Here is a 25,608-nt window from a genome sequence, read left to right on the forward strand (position 1 = left end):
TGAGCACTCTCCGAGAAGCTACCCGAGCCGTCCAAACCGACCTGTTTTCTCTCAGGTGTCCAGTCGTGTGGAAACAGCTCCAGTCGGGTCTGTAGCTTCCATTGGGGTCTGTTCAAGCCAAAACATCCTAACCCGACCCATCAGTGGTCCAACCCGATTTTTCCCACATCCCGAGACTAGGCATAACCATTCATGACTTAGAGGAGTTAGAACTTTTACATTCTCTTTGCTTTTGTGGGGTTATAAGGCTATTCGAGAATCAGTTTGCATGCAAGATCACATTTTTATGTGTTTTTATGTTATGTCATGCATGTGTTTATCGTATAACATGTCAAGCATGTTGGGAATGGGCTTAAATCGAAGTCGAGGAGACCCATTTGGTCCAGAATGGTCAAGGTAGCTCTCGGCTTAATCTTAAGGGAAGTAGCCGAGAGTTTCCCTTGGTTTTTCCAGACTATAACCGGGTCTCCTTGCCCGATTTAAGTCACTTCTCGAGTTTTTATATTTTTTCCACATCCATGAAGTTGATATCGCTTTATCAATTTCATAAATAACATGTTTGTGTATGTTTGCATGTTTAAATGCGTTTTTCAAGTCATGGCGATACCGACTTTGCAAAACCATGTTATTTATCATGTTTAACAGTTGAGCATGCAAGAAATAGTCGAAATCGGGTTAAAGAGACCGCTTTTGACCCGAACTGGGTCAAGGAAACCCACGACTGTCCTCAAGAGGAAAGAGCCGAGAGTTCCTTGATCTCATTTGGGTCAAGAACGGTCTCTTTACCTCAATCAAATCATTTTCTCGGATTTTGTGCAATTGTAATTTCAATATCATCACAAATCTCGCGTTAAAATCCCTTTTAGAATGTTGTTTTCCAAACAAAATACATGGATTCATGTATCAATGACTCTTTCGGGGCCATTTGGGTTCCGAGGGTATTTTGGTCATTTTGACCAAATTATCCTCGACCTTCCTGGACCCGTCTTGGTTGTTGTGCCATGAATTGTTTTCATTAAAATAAGCTTTTTGGGTATTCAGACTCCATTCAGTAGATCAATTCATGATTTGTCTTATTGTTTGTAACCCGCACATTTACTACATTCGGTTAAAATCCTTAAGCTGTAATTCAATAAATAGGTTAATCGGGACGCTCACATGATTAAACCAACTTGGCACTGATAAACTTGCATGAATTGGCCTTTTCAAAATTCGCGTCGACAAGTTATCAAATGAAGTTATTGCTCTTTTCAAAATTTGCATTTTGAAAATCCCGAAACAGGCGGTCCGATGTAGCACGAATGTCTAGAAAGGACTTATGTCTCTCAACTTGAGTTTTTACCTGATTTCAGGTAACTCAGGTCAGGATACAGAAGATCTTTCTAACTTTCGGGCAGATCGATTGGTTCTTTAGTTTTATTCGGGGTTCTTGCACAACCTTGGAAGATCCAGGGAATTGGTCAACACTGGCTATAGGCCGAGGTGGCCCGCATTGCGTTGTTTCCCTTTTCTGAAAATAATTTTCAAGTAAATGGCAAAATCGTCATTTCACAAATTAGTGACACCCTTAGGGTTAGCTTAACAAAAACACTACGGTATCAGGATAAGAATAAACTACCTGTTCAGGTGCAAGTTCATCTGCATAGCCTTTTCTTATCCAACTGATGAGTTTTTGTCATTCTATTGTAGATTCAAGTAACTAGAACGGTTATCTCTGTCACGAAACATGCAAAAATTCTTATTAGTCATTCACTTGAACTAACTAAACATTAGACAACGGTTAGGTGGAACTCTAGGTTCCAAATCTAGAGTCAAAATATGAGTTTGGCAAATTTAGTGAAATTGCAATGTCGCAATACATAACAACTTTAAAAGCAATCCACGCACAAAGGACTTGACTACAGACGTCATGTCTGTCAGGTTCTTGAAACAAAGCCGAATGCAAAATGTTTTGCACGCGTCCATTTGCTTAGCATAGGCCATTTGTATGCCAAACTATCCCGGTTAATAACTTGTTAACCAATGTACATTTGGCAATAACAAATACCTTGTCTGCAATCTGCATGTAGTTTTGTTACTTTTCTGTTCATGTTTGTCCATGCGGGTCGAGCTTGACTCATAGGACGCATTGCACTTGGGTCCAACGCCCTGATCATCGATCACGGGCTCCAATGCCCCATTCACTGAGAGAGCATTTGAATTTCAGTTTTCGATTTTTCCTTATACTCACGGCGAGTTGGAGCGGAATAATAACCGAACGCAAATCGATTGGGATTCAAGTATTTGTAATTTGTATTTATTGTTTTGACAGCACATTGTAAGGACATTTACTTTGTACATTAATTTCTGTAAGAATCTCGATCAGCAAGCGAACGGTCTAAGAGCCGAGCTAACTGAATCGGTCCAATGCTTACCCAAACGAGAGTAAACCCAAGATCTCGCGGTTCCAGTTCACACAGGAATTCAACCATCATGGCTTGATGAACTGTAACGTGAGGATAATGAACCGATTCCCCAACATACGGGTTTACTTTTCTCTCGACTTTTCAACCCACATCGTTTAGTTCATCGAATTTCCGGTATCAAGTTGTGTAAGATGAGCGCTTCCTAATTCACGTGGAAAATAAAAAGGCAAGCCTAGCAAGTTAGAGTACCGAAAGGGCGTGCGGGATATATGCCCGCACGTAACATGAAACCCCAAACTCGAACTTTTCGGTTTCACAACGACCAATGCCTTAGCAAAACGAGGTGTATCATTTACCCCTAAACCCGGGAAACTTACCGGTCTTCGACCTTCGGGTCGTAAACAGGCAAGTGGCGACTCCTTCTCACACGTGTCCGTCACGCGTTACTCGGGAAAGTTGATACTCCCAAGCCGCGCCATTCAGTTGCGTGCATGTAGGCCCCGACGAGAGCACATTCGTGTCCGTACACGTGGCAAATGGGATGAACCACTCGACTAATTAATTCACTTGACTTTTAAATAAGTCGCACGAATTGACAATTAATTTGTAATCGAGTCGATAAATCACATACCGGTATTATGGCCTTTTCGAAACCCACAATTTTTAACAAATTATCGAGACACATGGTCCGTGTAGCATGGACATTCAGGAAGGACTCGCGTGTCTTGACTCGAGTTTGGATCCGAGTTGAGGTAGCTTGACTCGGGATGTGGGAGTTCTCCTTGGACCACTTTCGAGCGGATTGACCAGTCTCTCGGCTTCTCCAGGGTCCGCACGACCTTGGTGGGTCTAAAGGATCAGTTGAAACCAGCTATCGACCTCGACGGTTCGCTTTCCGCATTCTCGATTTCTTTTCACGAAACCATTTTTCCAATTCAAGGGCACGATGATCAGTTTATGATTTACCGACAATCCTAGAGTTAGAGTGGTTGAAACACTCCGAGCCACGGTAAAGACGAGGCAGCCTTGCAAGCGCAGGTCTTATCTGCATAGCCATCTTTATCTGATCGAAGTATTTCTGTCATTCTAACACATTGATTCGGGCACTTAGGAACGTGGACCAAAGATGCGAGCGGGGAAGACCCATGAAAGGCTGCCCAGTTCCTCCAAGATTGAGAGCAGGGGTCTTCGGTTAAAACACAAAAACTGATTAATTTCGAACTTGACATAATTAAATACACGGGAACGGGCAGACAAAACCCTAGGTGGTACAATTCTGCCAATACACGCTTCGTTCATAATCTGTTAATCGATCAATATAATAAAACATATAAACTTAAAAAGAATCCACACACCTAGGGTTTGACCACATATATCATGTTTGTTGAGTCTTTTCTAAGCAAATGCCGAATGCTACATACCCTTCGAGATGGCCCATGGTCGATCTTCACCGTGTATGCTCATTCTGTTTTTATCTACTTAGGATACAAGCATATTTGTTAAGCAACCCCAGATCAATAAACTGATAATCACGTTAATGCGAGGACTAATTCACACCTTGTTTTCTTTCTCTGTTTTTATTCGTTTCCTGTCTGCCCTTGTCTGTTTTATTGCTGTTCGACCCCGAACCATTAGAGCACGATCAACACGGGGTTTAATGCTTCAACCATTGACCATGGGGTCCAACGCTCCCACACATCGAGTCCGCACAACCTGAGCATGGCATGAAGCCTAGCCTTGAGTCACCGTTTCAACCCTAGTATTTAAGGGGAGCATCACTTGGGTCAGGACGTGTGAAACAAGGTCAAACAACCACCTGGGAGCTCGACAACCGTTTGGTCCTCTTGGGACTCGTTGATTTGGTCGGACCTGACCCCCGACTCTCATGAGCCTACGTTGCAATAATTTCTATTCCTATCTTCCACCAGTGAACATGAGTGGACTATTGGCTGAACTTAAACCGACTGGGATCCGCTTGATGTAATTTGTATTTATACTAAGAGTACATTGCAAGGAGTTTATTTTTATATTCATTCATGTAATGTTCCCAGTCGGCAAGAGAACGATCTGATTATTGAACCAGTAAAAGTAGTATACGCTCCCTAGGGATTAGTAGGCCTTACATGTCATGGTTTTAGCCCACGTGGAGAACCAGCCATCATGGCCTGACGAGCCGTGACGCGAGGACGGTAGACTAAACCTTCGACACGAGGGTGTACCCCTCTTTCAGGCTCTTAGCTAGAACCGATCGCTTCTTAACGAATTTACGGTGTCAAATCGAATAAGATGAGCGTAACCTAATCCACGTAGTAAATAAACTAAAAACAACAAATCCTAGACAAACTAGAGTACCGATAGGGCGTGCGGGATATAGGCACAAACGTTACAGAGCACCTGAACTCAAAATTTTGGTTTTGCAAGACCATATGCCTTAGCACACTAGATGTATTCCTTACCCTTAGACCCAAAAAACTCACTAGCTCTCGACCTTCAGGTCGTAAACTAGTAGTGATGACTATTTCTCACGCGAGTTTGTCATGCATCCTTCAAGAAGGTGAATACTCCCAAGCCGTGCGATCATGCGCATGCATGCGGGCCTTAACGAGATAAAATTCGAGTCAGTACACCCAAGAGTAAAGAAGTGCATTTTCCTTGGGTATGTTGATGGTGTGAAAGGGTATAGGTTATGGTGCCCTAATGGTGAAGCTTCAAAGTTCCTTGTTAGTCGTGATGTGACTTTTGATGAGTCTTTTGTGATGAAACAACTTAAGGTCACGCATAAGGTGCAGGTGGAGAATGAGAAGCCAGTGGAGTCTACTGAGAAGCAAGTGGAGCTCAAGATCAAAGCATCTAAAAGTTAGCATGTAGTTGAGGAAGTTCAACTTGGACAACCTCAAGAGCAGTGGCAAGATCGACATCCTCTCCATGTTTAGATTCTCATTAGGGATAGAGAGAAGAGATAGGTAAAACCTCCTCAGAGGTATGGGCATGTAAATCTAGGTGCTTATGCCCTGAATGTAGCTAAGCGGATTGAATGTGAGGATCCGTCGAGCTACAAAGAAACTATTCAAAGTAAGAATCAACACAATGGGGATTGGCCATGGCAGAAGAGATGAAGTCTCTTTGGAAGAATCAGACTTGGGAACTTGCCAAGCCTCCTAGAAAGTAGAAGATGGTTAGGTGCAAGTGGATATGCAAGAAGAAGGAAGAAATTCCCAAAGTTGAGGGTTCGAGATTTAAGGTAAGACTGAAAGCAAAGGGTTTTACGTAGAGGAAGAGGATCAACTGTTAATTCTATGATAATAGGGTTACTTAGTACCTTTTATGGACTTATTTGAAGTTAGATCTCAAGTTTATGTTAGGTTTGAGTAGGTTTATGGTATAATCGACATTAGGTTGCATTTTGATAGGATTTTAGAGTCTTAAGTACCTTTTGGTTTGTTTTTAGTTATTTTAGGAGTTAGTCCATGAATTGAGCTTTTTGCAACCTCTAATTTCTTGAAATTTGGGCATGTCTAATTTGCTAATTTTGGTGTCAAATGCATATGGATGAAAGCATGTACAATTGGGATTGTCAAGGTTCGAGCGGCACGTGAATTGGAGGTCAAAAAAAAAAGATATGACTCGAAGAAGTCCATGATACAGTGCAATATTACGGACAATAGAGAGTTGTGACCGTCAACACAGGGGTTGTGACCGTCGTGAAGGGCAGAAAGTAGGGAGAAGTCGAGGTCGTGATTGTCAGCACCCCACTTTGGCTCACCAAGTTGAGCTACATTATCAGCAGTGATTCATGTCACGACTTGAGCATCATCACAGAAAACGGCTTGACATAGCAAGAAATCACTATTCATCCTCAAGTCGACAAAATTGAGCAGATGACAGAAGGACTCCAGGGGTCACCAAAAGGCAACAAAGTGATTAGAGAGCTCAATAATGTCCAAAACCGGCATTTTCAGTGTACCACATGGACAATCCTATTTTTCGATAGTTCGCTCGTCCATCGGAATATAGCCAATATTAGACTTCAAAAATCCACATCGATGCCAAACAGATGAGAAATGTCTTCAAGCGCATTTCGCAAATCATCTGCTCTATACAGAACAACTTTCTGTAAAAAGACAACTTTTCAGTGGAAGTCCAAAAATGCCGGTTTCTCGGAGAAAAATTAATTCCAAATATCAGATGCGGCCATGCCCCACAATCATACAGAGCACGAGTAGTATTTTAGATTGTCTTTTGGAAGCCATACAGATACCCCGAATGACTTCCGAGCGACAAAACGGGCATACCCCTATTCGGAAGAGCATAACCGGAGACTGGTATAATGGAATAACGACAAATGAAGGTGACCCTGTATTGCCCTGAAAACTCCAGCAGACAGACACAATTGGGCAAATCAGATAGCAAAACCCTTTTTAGTTTCCCGAGCAACCTCCGAGGAGCAGAAAAGGTCATTTTCAATGGAAATTCATATCCGGACGTCCTCCTTGGGGAAACTTGACGCCGAATGCATACCTTACACAGTGCTATCCTTCTCAAGCCTCAATGTGGAATTGTTGGAATGAATCACACAACTCATCTAGACCTCCCAAGCAATGCTTTAAGGGTCTCAGATGCACTTTTCATGTCCTTAGGGGCCCAATCTCGACAAAGAGAAATCATAGTGATCTCCGGATCGCCCAAGTAACTCAGAAAGTAATCTGAGAAATCCAATTTCGGCTTCCTAGGACATCTCCGGCTCCATATTTGCATTACCGACTTAAGGGTCAAGGGCCCACGTGATTTGACAATTTATGTCAAAATGACCGACGTGGGATGCAGATGCAAGATATGATGTCAGAAGTGGATAACTTCGCTCTGGTCACCTGCAATGAGCAAAATCGGCTTCCGAGCCTCATATAGACCCGAGACATTTCTCCACGAAAAATGCCAATTTGGGCTCATTAAATTCGTTTTCTTGCGTATATCGACAATTCGACGTTCATTTCGAACCACGAGTTTCGAATGCGCGACCAATCGAAACCCGAGCTTTCTCCTGGTTTCTCCTCATGGGCCGTGGGACCCACGGGCTGCCCAAGGGCAGTCGTCTCTTGCCCCAAATGTTTCGGCCTCTTCCTCCTTTTCTCTTGCACTCTCCTGGCCCAAAATATCTAAGGAAGTTGAAGACAACACTTCAACTCCTCTTCAATGCTCATCAATGCCCTTGGCTCTTCCTCATCAAGAACACTTGGATGACATCCATCCTCATCTTCATTAGGGCAACTGACTTTTGCTAATGAGGCCTCTAATGGTGCTTTGTTTTGCTTAATTGCTCATTAGCTTCACCTATATATTGCATATTTGTCATTAAGTTAATCACTTCTCCTCTTGCACACTTCTCACTAGCTTTCTCCCTCTAGGAAATGCTCTCAACTCCCTAGCAACCAGCAGCAAGTTCCAGCTCTAAGAACCGAAATATTCAAGCAAAAGCCAAGCCAAAAATCCTTAGAGTTTAAGTCGAAATCCATGGCGATCACTATTCCGACTTAGATCCAAAAATCTCCAAACTCCATAGACCACATGTTTTGGACCTAAGGAATTCATTTTTGAACTTATATTTTCGGTTTGAGGTCATTTGCTCATGATTTCAGGTTGTTTCTATCATTTCGGGCGAAGAACGAGGTCTCAGGTGAATTGTGCACCCGTTACCCACCCACGCGCACAGTTGAGCGCCCGTCAGCGTGCGCGCGCGCGCGTGCAGCGTGAGTCATCGCGCGGGAGTTCCTGCGCCCCGCACGTTCTTCCGCGTGCATGCATGCACGCATGCGCCCGTGACGTGCCGAGCGTCTACCCGCGCATCCGCGCGCTTGTCACTGCGTGTCCGAGCGCCCGTCACTGCGCGATCGAGCACCTGCTTGGGCGTCCGCGCCCCTAACACCTTCCCGCGCGCCAGACATCCTCCCGCGCGCCCAGTCGCGCGTTCCACGCCTTCTCGCGTCCACTATCGTCCATCCAAGGACTCCACCCAGTCACCCGACTCTCGAACACTTCTTCGACTCTTTCCTCGTATCCCGAGGCATGGTATAACATTCTCGACTTAGAGAAGTTAGAACTTGTTACATTATTTGTATGTTTATGAAATAATATGGTGTTCTAAGTATGTTTAACTTGCAAGGCTTAAATTTTATACACTTTCATGTTATGTTATGCATATTTATTACCATATAACTTGCTAGCATGTTGGAAAAAAGTTTGGATCGTCGTTTGGAAGACCATCCTAACCCGGAAATGGGAAATGAGCTCTCGGCCAAGTCTCTAAATGGGATGACCGAAACTTAGCTTGCCCTTTTTGAGTTAAGAATGGTCTTCTTGGCCCGATCTAAGTTAGTTTCCAAGTTCATTTTATTTTTTTTCATGTATGAAGTCGGTATTTTTTTATCGATTCTGTAAATAACATGTTTGTGTATGTTTCCATGTTTGAATGAGCTATGTGATCATGACAATACCGGTTTTTGTCAAAAATGTGTTATTCATCGTGTTTGATGCTTGAGCATGCGAAAAACAATTAAAACCGAGGCAAGGAAACCATTTGTGACTCGAATTGAGCCATAAGAGCTTTCGGCCATCCTTGAGAGGGTGAGGCCGAGAGCCTCTTGGCCTTTCTCGAGTAAAGAGTGGTTTCCTTATCACGAGTTTGATTCGTTTTCTTGGATTGTGTGAAATTGCAATTGCAATATCATTGCAAACCCTGCGGTAAAAATGTCTTTATAAATGTTATTTCTCAAGCAAATATGCATGGATTCGAATATCGATAACTTAGTCGGGTTCATTCGGTTATGAGAGTATTTTTAGTTGTTCAACCAAATTATCCTCGATCATTGTGAAACCGTCTCGGTTATCGAACCACGAATCGTTTTCATAATTAATGCATTTGGTAATAACCCTAAGCATTAATTCCACGAATGGGTTAATCGGGACGCTCACACGGTTAATTCATTCAATCCTAAACAACTTTGCACGAACTGGATATTAATTTGTAACTCGTGTCGATGAATTACAAAATGGTGTTAATGCCCTTTTCAAAACCCTCATACTTTCAAATCCGTATTGTGTTGTTCCCCTTTTCTGAAAACAAATTTTCAAATCAAGGGCAAGAACATCATTTTGTGATTTGGCGTCATCTTAGCATCGTTTAGAGTGCTAGTCGGGTATTCTGTATCAAAAATACAATTACCAGACTAATCTTTTCACTCGACCTAACCAAACACTAGATAAGGGTTAGGAGGAATTCTAGAATACAAATCTAGAGTAAAAACACAAGTTTGGATGAATTCAATGTAACTTCAGTGTCATTACACGGAATCATTGTAAAAGTGATCCTCACACACGAAAATTGACTATGAACATCTGATATGTCAGATTTTCAAACAAAAGCCGAATGATAAAACATTGCCACGTGTTTGTTTGTCTAGGGTAGGATTTGTATGCCAAAGTACCTCGGATCAATAATTCGTTAAAACACATAAACTAGACAATAACAAACACTTTATTTGTTATTAATATGTCATGTGTTACTTTCTGTACTTGTTTGTCTTGCGGGTCGAATCTGATCCTTAGGCTAAATAATATTAGGGCTCAACGCCCTAATCATCAATCACAGGGTCCAACGCCCTAATCATCACTCACAGGGTTCAATGCCCTATTCACTGAGAGCTCACTGAATTGCATTTTTCGGTCATTTCCTAAACTCACGGTGGATCGAGTGGAATATTAACCGAAAGCAAACCGAATGAGATTCAGTCATTTGTAATTTGTAATTTATTGTATTTATTATGAGAGCACATTGTAAGGAGTTATTTGTATATTCGTTATTGTAAGAATCCCATTCAGTGAGCAAATGGTCCGAGAGTCGAATTAATCGAATTGGTCTAATGCTTGCCCAAAGAAAAGTAAATCTAAGAACTCGCGATTCTGGTTCACACGGGGATTCAACCTCCATGGTTCGATGAACTGTAACACAAGATTGTGAAACAATTCCCCGATACACGGGTTTACTTCTCTCTCGGCTTCTCCACCGACATCGTTTAGTTCACTGAATCTCCGGTGTCAAAACGTGCGAGCCGAGTGCAACTTAATTCATGCAGTAAATAATAAAATATGCAAGCCTAGCAAATCCGAGTACCGAAAAGGCGTGCGGGATAAGGCCCGCACGTAACATGAACCCCCGAACACGGACTTTTCGGTTCCGCACAGACCAATGCCTTAACAACAACAAGGTGTTTCATACCCCTAGACCCGAGTAACTTATCCGCCCTCGACCTTCAGGTCGTAATATGAGAAGTGGCGACTCCTTCTCACGCGTGTTCGTCATGCGTCCCCACGGGAAGGTGGACACTCCCAAGCCGCGATCTAAAAGCGAGCATACGGGCCCCTATGAGAGTCCACATTTGGGTCCGTACAGCTTGATGACTCCACTGGGGACCACACTTAGTGGGTTCAGGCTCAATCCGTTTGCTTTGCTTGTATGTTTATTTATCGCTTTTCGTACATTTATTTTACGCACATTTACTTTTCTGCACTGGCATTGCATCATTCTAGCGGATTTAGATACCAAACGCCTAAAATCCCACGGGCGCCGATCTAAGAAGCTCGGTTAGTCAGAGGTTCTAAGTAAGGGAACGGATGGAGTAGGCTCTACCACCGAACCGGCCCCCAAAGATCCTCCCTCGATTTCAAGGAATTGACACCCTTGAATCGGGAGCCCCCATCCCTAGTTAGTGGTTTTCCCAATAGAACTCTGAAACCATGCATAAACAAGGACCGTCATGCTGGACCAAAATAAACCTTCATGCCGTCAATCGACTCAAAGTTAGGTCTTTAAGTCGGCCCCTAGCTTCTTTTAGGCGGGCTTTTTATTTTTTTTCTACAATGAGCAATGTACATTGTAATAGATACAGTTGTACTTTACTTTTCTGCACTGCATGCATGTTTTTAAACAACCTAGGACATTGCATCAGTTTGGTTTTAAACATTGAACCGACAGTCTCTCCATTGAACCGACATTCTCTCCATTCACACCAGCCGCGGACATCATGCGCCTTTGGAGAACATTCCGCCCTGTCGACCGCGCATTTCTCCGAGTCATCATAGGAGACTTGCTACTACCTACGGATTCCCCCATTGACTGGACCTTGCTCAAAACAGCTATCAGTTCTTGGGACACTTAGCGGGCCGTGTTCAACTTTCAGGGGACAGAGCTATCTCCTACAGTAGAGGAATATGCGGCACTCATTCAGCGGCCCATGCCGACCCGCGACATCGTGGTACCCAATCAGTTTGCCACGATACAGAGTAGACTTGCCATCCTTCTAGGTCTCCACGATGAAGAAATTCATCATGAGCTTAGGTATGGATGGGAGCATAGCGTTAGGACTGCATGGCTCATAGACTTCATACATGTTTGTTTTCTCAATGCCACGGGAGAATCATATCAGCGTGGCGCTTGTCACGGGTTCCTCTTGCTTATCTTCGGGACCATCCTATTCCCCTACTCGTCGAACCTCATAGACGAGGCACTTACCCAAGTCATCCTCCAAGTGGTAGGAGGCCATAATTACGTGGAAGTCGTCTTGGCTAAGACCATTCGGTCTCTTGACTATGTACGAGAGGTTCGACGTGGTAGAATGAAAGGAGCTCTGCATCTACTGCAGATTTGGCTTCTTGCACACATTAGGTCGTTCTGCTCATCCCATCCTTTTTTCTACATCACCGACGAGCGTTCATTCATCGCTCGTCTACTTCAGGTGTTTCGACCTTCCGACTGTGATTACACCGATTGGAAGCAGTTTATGGAAGGTTTCACACCGGCACAGTTTCTATGGGCTGCTCGTTGGAATCCCGACGGTCCCATGACCATTGGATGTCCTTCGGTCATAGGACTCCCTTTGATCAGTCATTTAGGGAGCACACTCATCTTTCTAGCCCGAGTCATTAGACAACTCGGTGGTCTACAGGATATCCCTACAGAGGCAGATCGCGCTCCATATCACTTCACGTGGGCAGATACGAAGTCTTCACTTCCGGTTAGGTTTCTATAGGTTCGGGAAGTTCGATGCTTGTGGGGCACTCGCATCGTTCAGGAGCTTTACTTCCTGGAACATCCCACTGACGTGGAACGAGCTTTCTCAGCTACTGCAGCATATATGGCTCAGTTCCATCCGCAGAGGCTCACAGCTGTTCGTCGGCTACGCACACCACGGATTCCGCATGCACTGCAAGCAGACATTCCAAACGCAGAGAGCTCAATCCAAGTAGCCAGGCGCACAGAGTTGCAGTCTATCAGGGAGGAGCGAGATCGACTCCGCTGTGAGCTTATTGATACACGTTCAGAGCTCACTGACCACAGAGAGCTTCAGAGGGAGTTAGCTCAGACTCGCGCACGAGTAGAGAACCAAGACAGGGAGATAGCGTGTTTGAGCGCTACGCTGGACCGAGCGCGGGCAAAAGCGCGCAAGGTCTCCCATCCTTAGGTTCAGTTGGTTAGTGTTTTTGCTCGTACAGCACTCACTCAGCTATGGGTTGTAATAGGTGTCGGTTTAATGTTTATGTTTTCTTTTTCGAACAACAGTCTTTGTAAATTATGGAACGTGAATCGAACTGATGTAATGGCATTAATGTTTTCAAACTCATGCATCTCATGCATTTATACACTTAGTCATTTATATTCTGAAATTAGCCAATGCACAACAATTACACTCACACACTTATACATACAGGTGCTAACAACTGGCGTCGCATCGTTATCCTACTCGAGCACGCACAAGGATGGTAGAAGAACAACTGCCAGTCATTTCTGAGCAGGAGACTCCACTAGTGCCAGCACATTCCCAAGCCTCACCGACACCCATAGGCGAGCCTACGACGTATTCTGGCACCCCTTCAGGATATCTCCCTCCATCGACAGTACAAATGGCATCTATTTTCGTTGACGCCGCATGCTTCATAGGCGAGCCTACGACGTATTCTGGCACCCCTTCAGGACATCCCCCTCCTTCGACAGCAGAAATGGCATCTATTTTCGTTGACGCCGCACGCTTCACGGCACTTGAAGGAATGGTGGATCAGTAGGCAGCTAACATGAACACCATTATGGTAGAACTCATGGCCATGCTTAGAGATCAAAACCAGGGTTCCTCGAGCCATACCCTGCCTCCCGAGCATAGGCCAATGGTCGACCCGAACCCAGTGGTCCCGCCGACCTTTGTTTCGGAGGTTGAGCATACATCATTCTCTACCATGATGTACGTACCGGCGGTCCATCCGGTCAGTGATCCTCTACTGCCACCGCTTGCCCCTACAACGGTTCCTTTACCACCAGCTGCTTTCCTATCGACGGAGTCAGCTATGCATACTTTGCCACCGCTCAACATACCGACTCAGCCTCCGATCTATACTGGTCTGCCATCGACACTTCCCCCAGTCACAAGTGCTCCGGGTCCTGTCTCCGCCATAGACCATTTCCCTTTCCAAACTCTACAACCCCAAATGAACTTCCCTTACCCAGCTCTACCGCCTCTAAATATTCCTCCCTCTGAACCGGGCACGCCCACTCAGGCCGCCCCTGCAGCTCCACTAACAAATATTCCTCCAGAAGCGGAAATAGAGCAGTAGAAAAGAATGAAGAAAATGGAGGAAACCATCAAGGCCCTCCAAGCCGGCACCTCTCGTCTTGATTTTGGTGATTTCAACTGGAATCTATTCCCGGGCATGCGGTTGCCTCCAAAGATCAAGATCCCAAGTTTTGAGAGGTACGATGGGACCAAAGACCCACGTCATCATCTCCGCCATTATTAGAGCAAGATGCTACAATACTGGGATTACGAGGAATTCATCATTCAAACATTCCAAGACATTTTCATGGGATCAGCACTGGACTGGTTTATGACTTTGAAGGCAAGATACATCCCCACTTGGGCCGATCTTTCTCAGAAGTTCCTTGACCAGTACAGATTTTGTGCGGAGACACCCCCAACCCTCCTGGAGTTGAGCACCATGGAGATGAAGGAAAATCAGGCTTTTGAAGCCTATGCATCGGACTGGAAGGGGAAGGCAGCAAAGCACATACCCCCAATCAATGAGATCCAATAGGTTTAATTGTTCCATTCCACGCTGAAAGGTGTATACTACTTGCACCTACTGTCTCACGCTTCCTCATTCTTCGAACTCATTGAAGCTGGGAAGAAACTCGATATGGGCATCAAATTGGGGAGGATCGAAGGACCCACCAAGAAGAAAGAAGAAGAAGCACTGAAGAAGCACACTGCTGGTACCTCTAGAAGGACCAAAGATACCACCGTTAGCGCGGTCAATCCGGGACGTCAATCCTCGCAACCAATTTCAATGGACTATACCCCTACACCGTAGACTTATCAGACATATGCACAACCCGTGCATTATGTACAACCCTATCAGTCGCAGTAGGCCTATCCATCGGCCCTGCCAACTGTCATTTATCCGCCATCTCCGCAACAGTATGCTCCCGCTCAAGCACAGCAAAACAAAGCTCCGGCTTCAAGATCTCCTCAGCCAGCTCAACGTGCTCTAGCTCCAAGAGCTCAACAAAGCAGTGCTGCTTAATCGCGTCCACGCAAGCAGTACACCAATCTTCCGGCTCCTCCATCTCACATATTCCGACAACTCCTCGCAGGCAATAAGATCAAAACCGAGGTGCCTGGTCTTAGCTTTGATCCTACGGTGCAGAATCAAAATATGCACTGTGAGTTTCATCAGGGAGCACCCGGTCACACTCTAGACACTTGCTGGAGACTTCGCGATAGAATCCAAGAGATGATCGACGCGAGGCAGATTTCTTTCAATGAGGTGAAACAGCCGAATGTGCACGTGAATCCTCTCCCTGACCATGGATCAGGCCCAGGACCTTCCATCAACATGATCAGTACATGCGCTATTGGAGAAGAGGAGGAGACACAGGAATCCCCGGCTCCATTCGTCATTGAATATGTTTCGGCAGAAGTGGCAATGGCATCCGTCCCTTTCATCATCGTGGTTCCCACGAAGGAGCCCTATCAAGATAGCCGAGTTCCCTGGACCTATGAGGGTGAGGTTGCCAATGCAGAAGTAGAAATGAGCATGATGGGTATCACGCGTTCAAGACGAGTTTATCAGGGTCCAGAGCCTGCTGACAAAGGGAAGGCTCCTGCTATTGCGTTCTCAGCCGTTCCAAAAGCCGTGTCACTCCCTACAAAGAAGATCACCGATCAAGAAGCCGAAGCTTTCATGAAGGTGATCAAAGCAAGCGAGTACAAAGTGGTGGAGCAAATGGGCAAGTCATCAGCCCACATTTCCCTACTTGCATTGCTTTTGAGCTCCGAGCCGCATCGGAATGCTTTGTTGAAAGTTCTCACTGCGACACAAGTCCCAAAAGATACTGCACTGGATAGGATCGAGGAGACTGTGAACTCCATCTTTTCGAATCAGATCTCCTTTGCCGATGATGAGCTTCCATTGGAAGGTCAGGGAAACTTGCGGGCATTGCACATAGTCTGCAAGTGTAACAATCACGTCGTTGGTCGAGTCATGATCGACAACGGCTCTGCTCTCAACGTTTGCCCCGTCTCCACGCTGAAATAGATGAATGTGGATATGAGTCGCATCCGTGCAAGCAAGACCACTGTTCGAGCCTTTGATGGCTCCAGGAGAGAAGTGAATGGAAAAATCGACCTCCTAATCGATGTGGGTCCTTGCTCATTCTCTGTCACCTTTCAAATCCTCGAGATACCCAATGCTTTCAGCCTCTTGCTCGGGAGACCATGGATTCACGCTGCTGGCGCTGTTCCTTCATCACTGCATCAGAAGTTGAAGTTCTTTGTCGAAGGCAAGCTCATCATTGTCAACGGCGAAGAAGATTACGCAGTCTATAAGGAGACAGCAGTCCCTTACATCAGCATTGGAGAAGATCACAATCTTCCCTTTCACTCTTTCGACACCATTTCCGTGATATGGGATTGCGGAGAAGTCGGTCCATCACGGATCGATCGCATGATTGGGAAAGTTCTGTTGAAGAACGACTACGTCCCCAGAACTGGACTCGAGGCATGTGCACAGGGAATCCTTCGACCGATTGAAATGGAGGAATACCGCAATAGGAGGGGACTCGACTTTCGTCCCTCTTGTCATGAGATCGTGCAGGCTCGTCGTGGAAAGCATCTCCACCGCCTTGCTGCTCATTATGGAAAGCTCTTCAAGGGCATTCTGGTTCCATCGCTCTCACAGTTTTTCCCCGCACCACCGCAGATCATGGGAGGCACCTCTGATAGCCCAATCACTGAATCAGATGACTTCTCTTCGGATGCAGTTGTAGCGTTTTTGGTTTTGCCAACCATATATGCCGTCACTGAGGAGGCATCTTCCAGGGTTCATATCGCCTTGTACGGGAGGATGAGGAGCTTACCAACTGGACTTCAGTTCTGCTCTACTTGACCATAGTTGCCGATGTGTGAGACGGTCTTTTTATATAATGCTACCTGTATGTCGACAATGCCATAAGCCACATGACGGAAGATGGGTTTTTGTTATGACTTGTTAATAAAATCCCTGTATGCTTTTTGAATTTCTGTGTCTAAATTCTCTCTGTCTTGCACTTACTTCTAGCATCTATAATTTCTAAAATAATTCGCTTTCGTGTCCAGGTTCCAATTGAATCCAAATCACCGATGCAACGATTCGAATTCATCCGAAACACACCTCAGAAAGTCCATACCCATATACTTCGGGGAAGGACTTGACGAGGATAGTCGCGTGCCCGAGATAGAAGAGAGTTTGCATTGTCTTGAAAACCATCAACTCACTTCAATCGAGCCAACCGAAGAGATCAACATAGGCACTACAGAAGAACAACGCACCCTAAGGATCGAGATGGGTCTCGACCCCGCACAGGGAGCCTGAATGATCGATTTCTTGACAGAGTATCAAGAGGTTTTTGCTTGGTCTTATATTGATATGCCGGGCTTAGACCCCTCGATCGTAAAGCATTTCCTCCTACTCGACACTGAAAGATTTCTGCCCAAACGTCAACACTTACGGCGTCAACGAACTGATCTTCTTCTTCGCATTAAAGAGGAGGTCATCAAGTAGGTGGATGCGGGATTCTTGGAGGTATGCAATTACTCTGAATGGGTAGCGAACATTGTGCCAGTGGAAAAGAAGAACGGGAAAGTCAGAGTCTACATCGACTACCGAGACCTTAACAAGGCCAGTCCTAAGGATAACTTCCCACTGCCCCATATCGACGTCTTGGTGGACAATATAGCACGCCACACACAATTCTCCTTCATGGACGATTTCTCTGGATACAATTAGATTCAGATGGCCGAGGAGGATAAGATCAAAACGACGTTCATCACGATGTGGGGGACGTTCTGTTACAAGGTCATGTCTTTCGGTCTCAAAAACGCCGGGGCAAGTTGTCATTGGGCAATGGTCACTCTCTTTCATGACATGATGCATAAAGAGATAGAGGTCTATGTCGACGACATGATTGCAAAGTCCAAAGAAGGTGAAGATCATCTGGTCAACCTCAAGCGGCTATTCGATCGTCTCAGGAAGTACAAGCTCTGACTCAACCCAACGAAATGCACCTTCGGCGTTAAGTCAAGGAAATTGCTAGGGTTTGTCGTTAGCGAGAATGGCATCGAGGTCGACCCCGACAAGGTCAAGGCGATCATGGAACTACCCCCTCTATCGACAGTGCGCGAAGTAAAGAGCTTCCTAGGACGGTTGAATTACATCGCGCGTTTCATTGCAAATTTAACAGACAAGTGCCAACCACTCTTCCGTCTGCTTTGCAAAAATGCAGCGGTCGAATGGGATGACGAGTGTCAGAAAGCTTTCGATACAGTCAAGGCATATCTAGTTCAGCCGCCGGTGTTGGTTCCACCTTCACCGGATCGTCCTCTCATTCTGTACTTGACGGTACACCGACAATCCATCGGATGCATGTTAGGGCAAAAGGACGATTCCTTGCATGCAGAGCGAGCAATTTATTATTTGAGCAAGAACTTCACTGAAGGGGAGTCTAACTACCCTAAGATAGAGAAAATGTGTTGCGCACTTGTGTGGGTCATGCAAAGACTCCAGCAATACGCTCTTTACCATACTGTTCACCTGCTGTCAAAGGCAGATCCGTTGAAATATCTACTCGATAGTCCATCCTCCATGAGGAATGTAGCAAAATGGCGTTGCCAACTGACGGAGTACGACATCGAGTACGTATCACGCACATCAGTGAAGGGCCAAGCAATTGCAGATCATCTAGCAGAGTTCCCGATTGATGATGATACGCCAATCAACTCTGACTTTCCAGACGAAAGGATCCTCCAAGTGAGCGATGAGGAAGAGACTCTAGGATGGAAGATGTACTTTGACGGCGCAGTCAATTACACTGGGTCTGGTATTAGTGCAGTGCTGATATCCCCTGAGGGGCGTCATTTCCCTGTTGCAGCGAAGATTGACTTCCCTTGCACCAACAACATAGCCGAATACGAAGCTTGTATCCTCGGTTTGCAAGCGGCGATCGACCTCAAAGTCAAGGAGCTAAAAGTGTTTGGCGATTTTATGCTCACGATCTTCCAGACACTCAAACAATGGAAGACGAAAGATCCGAAGCCGGTGCTGTATCATGAGTACCTTGAAGAGTTGATAGAGAACTTTGAGGATATCTCATTTACGTACACACCACGCATGAAGAACCAATTCGCATTTGCACTTGCGACGCTCGCATCCATGGTGAGCATTACGAAGGAGAATCTCATTGAGCCCCTTGAGTTTGAGATTGCTCAGGGCCCTGCCCATTGTGATGTAATTGATGCAGTTGACGGCAAATCGTGGTACGCAGACATCAAGCACTTACTGCAAACAGGTAAATTCCCAGCGTTCACCAATCGCCATGACCAGAGGACTCTCCGACACATTGCAGCACACTTTTTCCTCAGTAGCGAGACTCTTTACCGCCGTTCATTCGACACTATACTGCTTTGGTGTGTCGATGAGAACGAGGCAAAACGCCTCATGGAAGAAGTGCACGAGGGAAACTGCGGACCTCACATGAACGGGCTCATGCTAGCAAAGAAGCTCATGCGACTCGGGTACTTCTGGTCTACCATGGAGACTGATTGCGTCAAGCATGGACGTGATAGGTCCTATCAACCCCAAAGCATCCAATGGACACTTGTTTATACTGGTAGCTATCGATTACTTCACCAAGTGGATCGAAGCTATCACTCTTGCGTCAGTCACTGCAAAGACCGTGGCTCGCTTTCTCAAAAGCGACATCATTGCGCGGTACGGAGTCCCTGCGACTCTCATCACCGACAATGCCAAGAACTTGAATAATAAGTTCATTGACGAGCTCTGTACACAGTTCAAAATCCAACATCGCAATTCCTCTCCGTATCGTCCACAAATGAATGGTGCGGTAGAGGAAGCGAATAAGAACATAAAGAAAATCATCGTAAAAATGACGGTAAATTACAAGAACTGGCACGAGATGCTCCCGTTCGCACTCTTGGTGTATCAGACCTCTATCCGCTCATCTATCGGGGCAACCCCATATTCTTTGGTCTACGGCATGGAAGCAGTTCTTTCGATCGAAGTGGAGATTCCCTCCATGAGAGTTTTTGCCGAGTCCAAACTCGAGGAAGCAGAATGGGCGAAGCAACGCTACGAACATCTTAATCTCATAGATGAGAGGCGGCTAACAGCACTTTGCCACGGTCAATGCTATCAACAAAGAATGGCCCGAACATTCAACAAGAAAGTTCCTCCTCACGAGTTCAGCCCCAGCGACCTCGTCTTGCGAAAAGTTTTACACATTGCTCCAGATTCCAGGGGCAAGTTAGCTTACAAGTACGACGGTCCCTTCATCGTTAAAGAAGTCTTTGACGGAGGGGCAATCATTCTCAATGATATGGACGGGAACGAGAACGCTCTTCCGGTCAATGCTGATGCTCTTAAGAAATACTATCCGTGATGGTGTTTCTCTCATCCCACTGCGGGTGTTTTCTCAAATGCACATTACATTTTATCTTTCTTCGCATGTACAGTCCCCAATACTTTCATTTCTGCTAATTCATGTACTCCCCTCTTCTGCTCTTTCCCTTTCTCTGAACTTTTCCTGAGAGAAAAAGAATGAATTTCCCGCTAGGTTGAAAACCTCTTAGAGGCGGCCTAGGCAAAAATTAGGGAATGAGAGGCACGGTTTAAAATCCCGCAAAGGGGAACCGTGGCAAAAGGAGAGCATGAAACAAAATCCTCGCTAGATCGAAAACCCACAAAGGGCGGTCTAGGCAAAAATTAGAGGAACCGAGAGGTGCGATCAGACCTAATCAGGGCGGTTGTAGCAAAAGGTGAGCTCTAAATGAGGGAAATGTCAAACAAAATACCCCGCTAGGTCGTCACGCGTCTTGCGACCTAGGAAAAAATTAGGGGACCTTCGGCAGCTCAACCACGAAATGACAGCTCCATTCAGTGTGCAGCGGCAACAAGTAGTGGTTTGACAGTCTTCGATACAAGCAAACTCTCTTTAACTCTCAAAGCATAAGACACGTTTCGACATGCAGTCGAATCTTTGTATCCTTGATTTGGAGGATCCCAAAGATTCCTCCCTTTACCCTTATGCAAATTCTACAGGTCATGCCTGTTCTGTAAAAAGCCTTTCTTGTCAAGTCACAAATTTAGCGGGATACGACCACCCCTTTAAATGGTCATCAAGTTCAAATCCTCAAAGCATTATTATTCAGACTTCTTTGCACATCTACATTATGGTTGTAGAGTAGGACTGACAACCAATATCAGCTCCCATGGTTCTATATGCAGGAACGAGGATGTGAACCCCGAAAGGAGTCTTTCTTTGACGAATGCATGTCTACCTTATGCCAAGGACCACAGCCAAAATCTGAGAAGAAATCTTCAGGATAGCACTCCATGCACTCAGTGGCATCACAATTAGTTGGCAAACAACGAAGCATTCTGCCACCACATCTATTGTAGCACAGACAAGCTTAGTGATGGAGGAATTACAATGATTTCTTCCACACCTTCTGCAAGTCCCCAACGTTTGTATTTACTTTTTTTGCACCTTTTATTTTCTGCAATACGCTTTTCAATTAGCGTGCACCTTTCTCAGGAACGCAGTGCACCTTTTATTTCTGTAATACTTTTCAATTGGCGTGCACCTTTCTCCGAAACGCAGTGCACCTTTTATTTCCGCAATGCTTTTCAATTGGGGTGCACCTTTCTCTGGAACGCAGTGCACCTTTTATTTCCGCAATGCACTTTTCAATTGGTGTGCACCTTTCTCAGGAACACAGTGCACCTTTTATTTCCGCAATGCACTTTTCAATTGGCGTGTACCTTTCTCAGGAATGCAGTGCACCTTTTATTTCCGCAATGCTTTTCAATTGGCGTGCACCTTTCTCCGGAACGCAGTGCACCTTTTATTTCCGCAATGCACTTTTCAATTGGCGTGCACCTTTTATTTCTGCAATGCTTTTCAATTGGCGTGCACCTTTCTCCGGAACACAGTGCACCTTTTATTTCCACAATGCTTTTCAATTGGCGTGCACCTTTCTCCGGAACACAGTGCACCTTTTATTTCCGCAATGCTTTTCAATTGGCGTGCACCTTTCTCCGAAACGCAGTGCACCTTTTATTTCCGCAATACTTTTCAATTGGCTTGCACCTTTCTCAGGAACGCAATGCACCTTTTATTTCTGCAATGCACTTTCAATTGGCGTGCACCTTTCTGAGGAACGCAGTGCACCTTTTATTTCCGCAATACATTTTCAATTGGCGTTCACCTTTCTCCGGAATGCAGTGCACCTTTTTATTTTTGCAATGCATTTTCAATTGGTGTGCACCTTCTCCGGAACGCAGTGCACCGTTTATTTTACAATGCACTTCTCAATTAGCGTTCATCTTCTCAGGAAAGCAGTGCACCTTTTCATTAAACTTCGCAATTTTCATTAAACTTTGCACACTGCATTTTCAATGAAGCAAGGGATTTTTATTTTTACTGAGCAATTTCCCCTATACATGCATTTCATTTGTTTGCTATTATGCTTATTCACATCTCATCTCGTGTCTTTTATTTTATTTTATTTTATTTTCAAGTTAGGCATAGTATCCCACTATCCAAAGCAAGAGGGAGAAGACTGTCATTGGAAGTTCTATATCGATCATTGTTGTCAAACTGGGGTACTTCTGAAGTCTTTGACTGCATCCTTTACTCGAGCACGCAATCAAAGAGGGACAAGTTGTCAGCACCCCATTTTGGCTCACCAAGTTGAACTACATTATCAGTAGTGATCCATGTCACGACTTGAGCATCATCACAAAAAACGGCTCGACATAGCAAGAAATCACTATTCATCCTCAAGTCGGCAAAATCGAGCAGATGACATATGCATACGACAGAAGGACTCCAAGGGTCACCAAAAGGCAACAAAGTCATTAGAGAGCTCAACAATGTCCAAAATCGGCATTTCCAATGTACCACATGGACAATCCTATTTTCCGATAGTTCGCTCGTCCATCGGAAGATAGCTAGTATTGGACTTCAAAAATCCACATCGATGCCAAACAGATGAAAAATGTCTTCAAGCGCATTTCGCAAATCATCTGCTCTATACATAACAACTTTCTGTAAAAAGACAACTTTTCAGTGGAAGTCCAAAAAATGTCGGTTTCTCGGAGAAAAATTAATTCCAAATATCATATGCAGCCATGCCCCACAATCATACAGAGCACGAGCAATGTTTCATATTGTCTTTTGGAAGCCATACAGACACCTTGAATGACTTTCGATAGACAAAACGGGCATATCCTTCTTCAAAAGAGCATAACCGGAGACTGGTCTGATGGAATAACGACAAACGAAGTTGACCCTGTATTGCCCTGAAAACTCCAGCAGACAGACACAATTGGGCAAATTAGACAGCAAAACCCTTTTTAGTTTCCCGAGTAACCTCCGAGGAGCATAAAAGGGCATTTTCAGTGGAAATTCATATCCGAAAGTCCTCTTTGGGGAAACTTGACGCCGGATTCCTACCTTACATAGTGCTACCCTTCTCAAGGCTCAATGTGGAATTGTCGAAATGAATCACACAACTCATCTAGACCTCCTGAGCAATGCTTTAAGGGTCTCAGATGCACTTTTCATGTCCTTAAGGGCCTAATCTCGACAAACAGAGATCACAGTGATTTCCGGATCACCCAAGCAACTCAGAAAGCAATTTGAGAAATCCAATTTCAGCCTCCTAGGACATCTCCGGCTCCATATTTGCATGACCATCTTAAGGGTCAAGGGTCCACGTGATTTGACAATTTATGACAAAATGACCGTTGCGGAACGCAGATGCAAGATATGCTGTCAGAAGTGGGTAACTTCGCTCTGGTCACCTGCAATGAGCAAAACCGACTTCCGAGTCTCATATAGACCCGGGACATTTCTCCACGAAAAATGCCAATCTTGGGCTCATTAAATCCGTTTTCTTGCGTATATCAACAATTCGACGTTCAATTCGAACCAAGAGCTTCGAATGCGCGACCAATCGAAATCCGAGCTTTCTCCCGGTTTCTCCTCATGGGCCGTGGGACCCACGGGCTGCCCAAGGGCAGCCGCCCCTTGCCCCAAATGTTTCGGCCTCTTCCTCCTTTTCTCTTGCACTCACCTAGCCCAAAATATCTAAGGAAGTTGAAGACAACACTTCAACTCCTCTTCAATGCTCATCAATGCCCTTGGCTCTTCCTCATCAAGAGCACTTGGATGACATCCATCCTCATCTTCATTAGGGCGGGCGACTTTTGCTAATGAGGTCCCTAATGGTGCTTTGTTTTACTTAATTGCTCATTAGCTTCACCTATATATTGCATATTTGTCATTAAGTTAATCACTTCTCCGCTTGCACACTTCTCACTAGCTTTCTCCCTCTAGGAAATGCTCTCAACTCCCTAGCAACCAACAGCAAGCTCCAGCTCTAAGAACCGAAATATTCAAGCAAAAGCCAAGCCAAAAATCCTTAGAGTTTAAGTCGGAATCCATGGCGATCACTATTCCAACTTAGATCCAAAATTCTCCAAACTCCATAGATGTGAGGCCGGTCTTTACCAAATACACATATATAGGCAGACACATATACATATCCATATGCACATGCATGGTTACATAACATACATGTATATAATATACCACAATTTGTGACTGGATCTTTATCTATATGAAAAAAAATGAAAAAGTGAAAATCAAAGAGAGATAAGTGCAGAATGGGCCAAGTGGCCTCATCTTCAGCAGCCCTTTTTCTTCCCACCGCCTTTGACCATCTTTGACCACCTTTTTTTCTCCTTTTCTTCCTTATTTAAGCCATACCCTCCCTTGCTCTATCCCTAGCTGAGAGAAAACGAAAATGAACCAGAAGAGAGAGAGAGAGAGAGAGAGAGAGAGAGAGATATAGGTGAGCTGAGTTGAGAAATTCCGGGAGAAGAAGGAGAGGAAGAAGGCTAAGTCCGAAAATATTGATTGTGAGCTGATTGTTTATGATTGAAACATTCATATTCACTAGGTTCGGCATAGGTTAGGGCTCTCCTTGCATCCATTTCAGCTTGTCTAGGGTTGAGAAATTTAGTTGTTGTAATTTAGTTAGTTTTCCTAGCTGATATAAGTTGAGTTGGATATATTTGGAGTTAATCTCATGTTGTTTTAGAATGAGTTGGTCACTCATATGAGCTGAATAATTCGATTGTAAGGCAGGGGGGCAAATTTCTTAATTGAGTTAAGGGGTTTCTAATACATATAGCTATGCCCTTCTGAAAATCTATATATATATATATATATATATATAGATGTAGACAAGTGTGTGTACATATGTATATATATGCATATATTTCACTCTTTGAACTAACTATGGGTTAGAGAAGGGAAATTAGCTGACTCTAGGCTTGAGGAAATTCAGCCTTTGTTGTTATGATTCCTCTATCGTTAGCCATACTTAAGACTGGCGTGAGCTTGAATCCGGTTAGTCATTGATGTGTTGAGCGTTATGCGGGTAGGCATATGAGAGCTACTGATTGGGGTTGGGTGATTGTTAATTTCCCTTGGTGTGATAATTGAGCTCGACGTGCTAGGAATTACTTATAGAGATCATAGGGA

The 25,608-nt window shown here is 44.8% G+C and overlaps 1 protein-coding gene across 1 annotated transcript; it reads left to right on the plus strand.

Moving 5' to 3' along the window:
* Positions 1 to 13,523: 13,523 nt before the first annotated feature.
* Positions 13,524 to 14,057, plus strand: LOC116212122 (proline-rich protein 36-like). The gene has a single exon (XM_031546699.1). It carries the CDS (start codon positions 13,524 to 13,526, stop codon positions 14,055 to 14,057), a length of 534 nt encoding a protein of 177 aa, XP_031402559.1.
* The last annotated feature ends 11,551 nt before the right edge of the window (positions 14,058 to 25,608 follow it).

Source organism: Punica granatum, chromosome 6 (assembly GCF_007655135.1).
Source record: "Punica granatum isolate Tunisia-2019 chromosome 6, ASM765513v2, whole genome shotgun sequence".
Lineage (NCBI taxonomy): Eukaryota > Viridiplantae > Streptophyta > Magnoliopsida > Myrtales > Lythraceae > Punica > Punica granatum.